Source organism: Ruditapes philippinarum, unplaced genomic scaffold (genome assembly GCF_026571515.1).
Source record: "Ruditapes philippinarum isolate M1 unplaced genomic scaffold, ASM2657151v2 ctg25421_1_1_1_1, whole genome shotgun sequence".
Lineage (NCBI taxonomy): Eukaryota > Metazoa > Mollusca > Bivalvia > Venerida > Veneridae > Ruditapes > Ruditapes philippinarum.
The window spans coordinates 1-10,545 of record NW_026864761.1 but is presented as its reverse complement, the minus strand read 5'-3'; the positions used below and the strand labels follow the sequence as shown (position 1 = coordinate 10,545).

Below are 10,545 nucleotides of genomic sequence, written 5' to 3'. Positions count from 1 at the left end.
AAATTCTTAAAATTTCTTGACCAAAGCTTTGTTCTTTGGAGCATGATATATATTTTTTGGAATCAGAAAATGAAAAAGACTTGACAAAATACAATTATTGAATTTTGTCAAATTGATATGGATTTTTGGACTTGGAAAATGAAATGGAGTACAAGATGTATTTTATATGGATTTTTTTTTTGCCCAAGAAATGAAAACAAGTCTAAATTGATAAGATCTGATCCAGTATTGATTTCTTGTGGAACATCATGTGGTACAACTGCTGGAAGTACATTGATTACATTTATGAGGTTTCAATTAATCTTCATATTTCATATCCTTTATTGATATATCATAAACCTATATTATTTCAGCAATATCAGGATGCTATTAAAGCACATAAAGCAGGAAAACCAGTCGATTTTGATGAATTACCCACACCTCCAGGTTTGGACATTTTATTAGAACAGTGTTTTATGTTTAATTATTTTATTCATTATTCATTTTCTAAATCAATGATGTTAAGTTTATTCTGTGTATCAACAAGAGAGTGCAGTGATGTGAATAAATAAAGTAAAAAAAAAAATCTGTACAATGGCAATCACATCACATGCATTTTAGACAGTTCTTGTTTCATGAAACATTTTCATAGAGGTAAATGTCAAGATACGATTAGAGTATAAATGCACATCAGATCATGCCTGACATATTTCTTTTACATTTTACTATATTAAAAGTTTTTTTCTTTTTTCTCTCTATGCAAATAAACTGATATGAAATGATAGGACATGAATCCTGCCAAGGATTTTGCATTCTTTTGTGTGAAGAAGATATCCAGCTACCTGATGGAAGGTTGATGGTTCTACTGGGGCCTTTCTTCACAAGTAAAGCTGGAAAGTGGCCGTATAACCTTAACAATGTTGATACAGAATAATAATATGTTTTATGGTATATTAGTATGAGTATAGTTTAGAACTTCTATTTTAGGGTATGCTCCAATTCCTACTGGTCCGGCAGGAGCCCCAGCTTCAGCTCAGCAGCCCAAACCAGCCCCTTCTCCCAGCTCCAGCAACAATTCATTACAGGCTCCTGCAGGCAGGGGTCAACAAGTGTCACCTCAGGCAGGTCAAAGGTCACCACAGCCTCAGAGGTCCCCACAGCCACAAAGGTCACCTCAGCCACAGGCTGCAGCTCATAGTGATGTATCACCTGGGAAAAATGCCCATGGTAGTCAGAAAGGTAATCTTTCATGATAAAATTAAAAATCTTTTTTTATAACAAAAAGCTAAAGAAATTTATATCATGTTATCAAAAGAAATATAACTCTCGTATATAAAAACTTTCACATCTATGACTGAAGTTTGAAAACAATAAACAATCAAATCATGGACATTTATTAATATTTTGCTTTGTAAATGTAAGCTTAATCTATTTAACAATGTGCACGATTCAAAGTACATGTACATGTATTACTGAAGATTTTCACATGAGAAAAAAAAACATACCTAGCAATTCTGTACCATTTACATGTTATGACATTCTCTAAAATTAATAAGGAAATACTGTTATTGTGTGATACAGTCTCTCAGAAGCAAAGGTGTAAGTATTGTACACACACAGTACATGTGTCATATTTCTCTTTCTTTATGTTGTGTGTCAGCTGTCACATGTGTTTATGTTTTACATGTTTTATTTTGTGTATTGTGCAAATACAGTTTATGTATTCAGATACAGAAAAACTAGGTAACGGTGATATTTTCAAGGAATAATCAGATTTATTCAATTATGATTGAACAAGTACTTGTAAATGTAGAAAAGGTTTTTTTTGTTTGAGAGAAGCACCTATCAACCCACATTTCATAGGTTTGAGCCCAACTGGGGCTATAACCACATAACCTCATGTGACAACCTGTACTGGTCAGTTCAGGAAATGGCGTGGATGGTGTATCTGATAAGTTTTTAAGCTTACCTCACAATCATGCTGAATTAAAAATATTTAAACTAATTATCTATATAATTATTTTAGTTAACATTTTGCTGTGTAGAAACTTTCTTACCTACCTTTTTTGTGTATCTTGTTTTAAAACGTACAAATCATGCAACTTCAATGTAAGGGAAATAAGTAGTTACTGAAGGTGATGTAAAAGGTTTTATTTTGAAATGTTGCAATGTTGTACAGCATTTGTTGGACAGGGAATCTCAGGCTTTATTTTTTCATTTGACAGTAATAATTGAAGTGTGTGTTTAACCTCATCACAAACCATATGACATTATCATAGCTAGAAAAGAATTAATAGCAACTCATAGTATTTTAACACATATCTTGTCGGATTCTTGGTATGGACATTAAGGGATATCAGTTTGAAAATATTGAAATGTATCAGTAGAGACATCAAATGGTCAAGCTGGCCTGGCTTGGAATTCAGATGCCAAACTACAGATGTTCAGGTTGGCCATGCTTTGAAATGGGCAGCCAAAAGTTCAGACTGTACAGATATATTCATTCTGGCCTGGCCTGAAATTGAGCAGCCAGTGTATATCTGTTAAAGCTGGCCTTGCCTGAAATTGGGCAGCCAAAGTACATACTGTACAGATCTTAAGACTGGCCTGATCAGTCAACAGTTAATACTGCACACATGTTCAATCTTCTCCTTTACAGATGTTAAGGTGGGCCTGGCCTGAAACTGATCAGTCAACAGTATAGACTTGCACATATTTTAATGCTAGCCTGGTTTATAATCTTATTGCATAAGTCTGTAATTATAACCTCACAGACTTTTAAGTGCTTGCAGTGACTTAAATTCTCTTTTCAACTATGCAATTAACTTACACATGATGCAAAAAAGTATCTCATTAACAGCATAAGTTCAGTTTTCACATTTTCTTTTATTTCTTTCATCCTCTTGACTATCTGATTTTATCTGGAACTACACGTAGAGTTTGAGTATATTGTAAAATACCTAGAAAGAATGTGCAATTTAATTTATCAGTAGGGGTACTTTATGTAAAATAATGGAACAGCCTGAACTTTAAAATTGGCAAATTATATTATTATTTCTGGGTAATAATATGACTGACTTAATGTAATCAAATAAAATAAAGGTAATCTTTCTTTTAAAATAACAGAAATTTTTTTCTTTCTTTTTTTTGAAAGGCCAGTAAAATATTTTGAGTTATTAAACCCATGTTATACTTGCGTTTCTAACTCTTTTTCATTTACCAAACATCTGAAAAGCTTGAGTTATTCACGTCAATAAATATCCTGGCCAGTATTTTTTCAGAACTATATTAAACACCAATAAAACTTGTATTTTTCAATGATTTCAGTTATGAAGCGTACAATGTCACTGAGAGCTGATCAGCAGACACAGTTTTTGAAGGAGAGGATGCAGGAATACAAAATGGCTGCCATTAATGCAAAGAAGAACAATGATATAGCATTAGCCAAACAATATCTTAGAATGGCAAAGGTGTGTTATTACAATTCTATTATTATATTCTTAGGTTATTTTTGGTTTGCCCAATTGGTGCCGTTTTCAGTGGTTCAGTTTGATAAGTTGAGAAGAAACAATTACATGTAATAAAAATACCTAAAATGTGAATTGTAATGCAGTGTACCTTCCGAATTCCGGAACTTCTGAAATCCGGAAACTTCTAAAAACCGATCAATTTTTTCAGTCCCGTTTTTTTCTCTTCTGTTTTGTATTAATATAATACTTCTGAATTCCGTAACTTCTGAATTCTGGACGATATTTTCGTAAAATTAGAGTCAAATCAATGCAATTTTACCTCCAAAATCCGGAAATATCCAAAGGTGTGAAATACATTGTAAATCGCGAATGTTTACCCTTCAGGAAGATTTAATCCCCCTATCGATTGTTTACCAATTAGCGGTGATCGTGTAATTTGACACACATTAAAATCACAAACTGTGAAATGGTATGTTTGAATTGATGCGGTTGATTAAAATAATTTACGGCGGTCAGGTAATTTGAAGGGTTTATTAGGGGATTAAATGACAATTAATTGGACAATGTATGCATCAAACGTCTTTAGGGATTTAATTGCATTTGATGTACTAATTAATTAACTAGCATCTGACAATAAGTAAGTTTATGAAAATTTACAACATTTCTACGAACTGATAGAAATTCAAAGGCATTTGCAGTAAATAAATTAATAAAGTGTTAAAAATAAATGTTTTTTTTTTTCCTTCAAATCTTTATCTTGATTAAAAGACTATTATCTATGATATTACAGTAATGGCTACATTTTTCTTGACATTCAGTGACATCTAGTGGCTTAGTCTTGTCCACATTATCCGAAACCTCTGAATTCCGGAAACCTCTGAAATCCGAACTTTTTGACAAGTCCCATGGGTGTTTGGTTTTCAGAAGTTACACTGTATCATTAAAGGAAAAAGAAATTTTTTTTAGCAAGGTCTGTTTGTAGGACCTTTCTATAGAAGACAGAAACACACTGAGACAAATAAACTGTCAATTTAGTGAAAATTTAATCATGTGATTAGTTAAGAATGGTTGACTTATTTAACACTGTTATCTGTTGTTCTGTATGATTGTCACTGAATTAAAACATTGTGCTTTGAATCCTGAAGTAATGGAATTAAATATTGAAACTCTTACCATACAATCTTGTAAGATTTTTGTATTCAAATTGCTCAGGTCATAGTCTTTTAACATGCTGTAACACCTATAACCTGCTGGTACCAAAAGTTTTCTGACAGTATAGAGCCAGGCCGGCATGCAACCCTGTAGTCTGACCTGGCTATATAATGTTGATACCTCAATTTTTGGATTTTGACTTTTGAAAACACTGAAATGTTGCATGAGTGTTTGAAATTCAAAGCAGGGGACACAGATGTTTGAAATTCAAAGCAGGGGACACATTCAGAACGTCAATTGTTAAGAATAATAAATGCATATTTTCTTAATTTTCAGGGTTTTGAACCTATGATTGATGCCTCAGAGAGTGGCCTACCAGTAGATCTTACACAGGTAGGTGATATCTTATTTATTTTATTCAGGAACAAGTTTGAATACATGTCATTATTATTTCTTTAAAACATTTTATGTGAGAAAAAATGAAACAAATTGCTGTTGCAATTACTGCAGCTTTATACTTAAGTGCACAGACACTTGGGGTGTGGAGCTCAAAACGCCTTTAAAATCCAAATAAAATGCATATTTGTCAATCCCAGCACATGTACTGATCATATAAAAAAAAAACTGAATATAATACTTATTTATAGACGTTGAAATATGAAATTTTTTCAAAACGGCTTTGAGCTCTACACCCCATGTGTCTGTGCTTAAGTGTAGAGTACTTAATTGATTACTCACTTTGCCCTTGTATGCAAGTTTCACCTCAATAAGGTAACACTGAACTGTTGGCAACAGCTAAAATTCTGTCAGTAATCATGATTACAATTTGATTGATATTGATTACTTTCAGATTTAACAGGAAACTATTTTAATTCAAATGATGCCATTATTTTACATGATACAGTGTAACTTTTGTTTTACATTTATACAGTAAAAGCCCTTAATTTAGACCATCATCTGGGCTGGACCAACATGGTCTTAATTGTGGGGTGGTCTTAACTGTGAACATTCTTATCATTGCTTACATACTTTATGACAATGGTCTGTTTTAGTCATTTTGTTTGGAAAAAAACAACAGTATGTATCTTAAGCTACAAGCGCAATATAAAAGACACTATAAATGTATGTTTTGATATCTGAGAAAGGAAAACATATAATGATATTTCTGAAAAAAATTTAACTTGAAATTCTCTTTGGTCAGATTTCAATATCAATTATTATATGATGTACATAAATCACCTATCAAATAAAAATTAATTCTTCACAAAAAATAAATTTGCTAGAAGCAACATTAAACCACTCTAAAATTTACCTTCTCACCTTATTTCATACAATAACCCAATAATAACAATTTTTACCTACCGGCTCCTTTGTTAAAAGCGGTCTAGTAAATCACTTACCGACCGGTTAACAGGTCTGCAAATAGATACCGACCGGTTATTGTTCTATTGTTCTCTATACAATAGAAAATATGTGAAGTCGATAAACTCGTGCATTACAGTACACAATATTCACCGTAAAATAAAGCTGAATTGTGGGGGGGGGGGGGGATAATGACCACTTTGAATAGGAAAATGGGTCGATATATATTTTAAAGATTAATCGAAATAAATTAGCGCATACGGCTGTAAGTACCCTCATAACATATATTCCAGATTATTTGTGAGAAAAAACGAACTGGCTACTGTTCTGGCGTTGAAGTTTTGTGTTTCGCCGATATTAATGAGTATAACAACGCACATTAAGCCTTTCTTTAAAGTATACCTAACGCATTGGCCGAACTATATAGCTTCATAAGATACTAGTTTTCGGTATTTATTTCCACAACTTTGTCTAAATTTGCACAATCCTGCATTATTTTAACAATTCTGCATTATAGGGTATATACGACGATTATAGTATTGGTGCATATCGAATCAAAGTCAACTTCTGCATCTTTCTTTCCCAAAATTTTACTTTCAGTGAGAGTATAGTTCATCTTAAGTATAAGACCGTTTTTTTCTAATTTTTTCCCAGTTATTTTTACATTACAATTTGGATTTTGTATGAAAGCGACTTGCGCTTCCATTCTAGACCGCGTGCTTACATGCGGTCTTATAACGGATGATGCTAATTAAGAATACACGGAAAGAAAATACTTCTAAACATGGATGAAATTCTAAGAACATTTAAAATCAGCCATCAAAAAAAAACAACAACAACAAAACCCAACTTACATTACGGTGTAAATACATGTACTACTAATATTTATTCATAGAACCCCGTTTTTTTACTTTCCTTTGAAAAAATTGTATATTTTAATTATATAAGAAATAGCCTGATCATCTATTTACCATGAAATTTATTATATATAAAGATAAAGTGATCCGTTTTTATGGGTAGAAAACATTTTTATCTTCCTCAGTATTTGTTTATATTATTAATATGTTATGTATTCATATATCAAAATAATGATCTTACCTTTTTCCTACTCGACAAGTTCTGTTTTCATTTTCTGTGACTGAACTCAACAAGTACATTACCTAATGAAACCCCACGAAAATCACGAGAATATTCAAATAACACCTGATTTGTAAACGAATGAATTACAAGAGCGTAGCGGTTGGTATCTTTGCTTGGCTTTGGAATGTTTTCTTAAACATGATAAAGTATATAAGTAATATGTTTCTTGTGAGTAATATTAATGAATACTGAGCTAAAAACTGATGTATGGATAGAAAAACAAAAGAGTATGTAGGTAAGATAGTTACCGCACTCGGAATAGGTCTGCATAGTATTTACAGACCCGGTGGCCTTTTAAAAACCTCGATCGCTACGCTCTCTCGGTCTTCAAATCGCCACCCGGGTCTGTAAATACTATGCAGACCTATTCCTCGTACGGTAACTATTACTTCACACCTTGTGAAATTAAGTGTCATGCAAAGCATTCAATTAGATAATAACAACAAATTTAAGATCTAGATATGTGTTGACTTTAATATCAGTGGTCTCAATAGTCGAGTTAAATTAAGAATAAAGCAAAGAAGTTGGACTGAATTAGGTAGTCTTAAAAGTGGATAAGCAGTTGTTCTTAATTCTAGATCATGTAACAGTTGACACAAAGAACCTTGTAAAAAATAGTCTTATTAAGGGGGTGGTCTTAATTCAGGTATGGTCATTAGTAGGGATTCTACTTTACATTGAATGTAATCAATTATCAATCAATTACTCTCTTAGAGTAATTGTAATTCAATTGATTACAGAGGTAAGTCTGAGTAATCAATAGTAATCAATTACAATAAAATCAGAAAGTAATTGTAATTAAATCAATTACTGATCAATGTAATCATCCCCAGGTCTGACTGTTGTTGCAAAAAGGTATTGCAGACTTACAAGTGAAATGAACTGTGATTCAAACTATGGACTTTACATTCACTTTAATAAGCTACAAGGTCCCTTGCATTGTTTTCTCTCCGTTTTTAGCTTGATTTTATATAAATATATTTAGTGAGACATTTTTATTAACAACTGGGTGTCAGTTTTTTTGTGTCCATGTCAGCAAGGTACCTTGAAAGTTATGTTGTTTTTGTTAACCACTATATATCATATACTGAACCCTTTGAAATGTTGCTTTGAAACTTAGAACACTTGTTCATGACTTTCACTACCATCTCCAGGCAAGAGTACATATCTATGCCATTGATTTTAACATTTACTTACCCCTTTTTGTATTTGCAAGTTTTCATGTTTATTTTTTACATACTGTTGAACCTATTTACTGGCAAGGTTTCAAAGACTTGGTTTGCTACACTAGTGCAGATATTGTCATATTAAGCCTTGCTTAAAAAAGGGAGAACTCTCTATTTTCTTGTACCTACTTAATTTTTTATATAAGAACAGTAGCTGTGTCACAAATGGAGTAAAGTCTAAGCAGCCCAATATTTAACAATGTGGTTACGCATGTTTGATACCTTTTTATGCAAGCGTGTGTTGTTGTTGCCTTTGACCGCCATAACCTGATTATTTTTACGTTTGTCCCGCTTGTTCTATTTTGAGTGTACCTAGTACCAGATCTATCATAAATTTTTAGGGATATTAAGATGAAAATTAAAAGTTAGTAAGGCAACAGTATAGAGCTGGGATGGTTAGACTACATGGATGTGGATAGTGGTCTGGCTCTACTGGTGCTAATTTCATTTGGTTCCAGCAGGTTAACAATTAAAAGAAGTAAAACAGATATTTTATTTTAGGTACCACCATCACTGGATTCTGATGAAGACAATCCAAGTTTTGTAATGGTGTCTAAAGAGGAATGTGAGCTGTCTGGTGACAGGGAAGAAGTGTTTGAGAAACTACAACAAGACCTTATAGCACAAATTAGAGTGAGTATACTTTTAAATTGGTCAAACTACAAGATCTTGATATTTCACCTGTGTGAATATGACTCCAATATTTAACAATCATTAGATTTCCTTGACTGACAGAAGTTTTACCCTATTAAAAAGGAGGCCACATTTAGTAAGTTCCCAAGCGTTTATGGATGCTTAGAAAATATCTTTATAACCATGGACCCTTGTCACTTTCTACATGTCACTGTGTGAATTAAAGCATAACCTGAAAAGACATGCTAGAAAAAATAGCTGCACAAATAATTAGTAGAGATTTCAATTTAGCATTGTAACATCAACCAGTATTACTTCAGTGCATGGTAACATGGTAAAGTTTATATAAGAGTTTTTATAGAGAGTTAATACTTGGATCTGTTACAACTAACCACTGGACAAAATTTTCATTTTGACTTATTGAAATATAACCTGAACATTTAAATGACGACTTTCAACTTCAAATTTTCAATATTTAAGGAATTTACAAATATATAACTTTGTTTGATATTTATAGACAGATTTTAGTGAGGGTCATTCCTATATGATGAGCACAGCTTGCTTTTCTTTTGTTTGCTTTATTTTGCAGTAGCTGTATGCAATATTGTTTTAGTGAAAATCACTCCTTTTTCTAATTTCAGACATGTACAGCAAATAATACACATTTTTCAAAGTTAGGAGATATTATGAGCGCTAACAAGTAAGTGTTTTTAAACTATAACTGATCAATTAGTACATGTAAGCTGACTGATGTCAAATTGTTTGATTACTGAAACTGTTTTACACTGCTTGAAATTGTTTTTGAGTTTTCATGTATTCCAGTTTTCACACAGGAAACATTTTCTTAATTTGTGATGTATTTATATATGTTACTGATTGTTTCACCCTGAAAAAAAACAACATATAGGCAACATGTTCCAAAAAATTATATGTCAATCTATAATCATTTTAGAGAATAGTACAAGTGTCTGTATATTTTTGTATTCCTTGAAATTACTACTAGTTTTTATACGCCCGTTTGAAAAAGGGGACATATTATGGGAACGCCCCTGGCGGGCGGCGTCCAATTTTGTCCGGAGCATATCTCCTACATGTATGGAGGGATTTTAATGAAACTTCATAGAAATGTTCACCACTATGAGGAGCAGTGTCGCGCACATGAACCAGGTCTCCAGGTCAAAGGTCAAGGTCACACTTAGAGCTCATTGAAAAATGCTTGTCCAGAGCAAAACTTCCACATGTATATAGGGATTACTTGGCACAAATGTTCACCATTGTAAGGCGGAGTGTTGCGCGCAAGATTCAGGTCCTTGCGGCCAAGGTCAAGGTCACACATAGAGGTCAAAGTTCAGATAAAAATATGAAGGTGTGTATATGGACCATTTAGTCATCATTTATTGAGGGATTTGTAACACAAATGGTCATTATCAAGACTATGGCTGTGATACATATAATTTAGGTCAATATATACAAGGTCAAGGTCACTAAAGATGATGAAATATCCAGATTTTGTCCGGAGCATATCTCCTACACGCATGGAGGGATTTTAATGAAATTTCATAGAAATGTTCACCATATAGAAG

At 32.8% G+C, this 10,545-nt stretch overlaps 1 protein-coding gene across 1 annotated transcript; it reads left to right on the top strand.

The window, feature by feature from the left end:
• Positions 1-248: 248 nt before the first annotated feature.
• LOC132726723 (coiled-coil and C2 domain-containing protein 1-like) lies at positions 249-9,662 on the top strand (the record flags this gene model as incomplete). Its single annotated transcript, XM_060712079.1, has 7 exons — positions 249-426; positions 967-1,218; positions 1,561-1,578; positions 3,307-3,449; positions 4,938-4,994; positions 8,831-8,962; positions 9,604-9,662. Coding segments are annotated over exons 1-7 (839 nt in total), but the record flags the coding sequence as incomplete, so codon positions are not given.
• Positions 9,663-10,545: the final 883 nt, after the last annotated feature.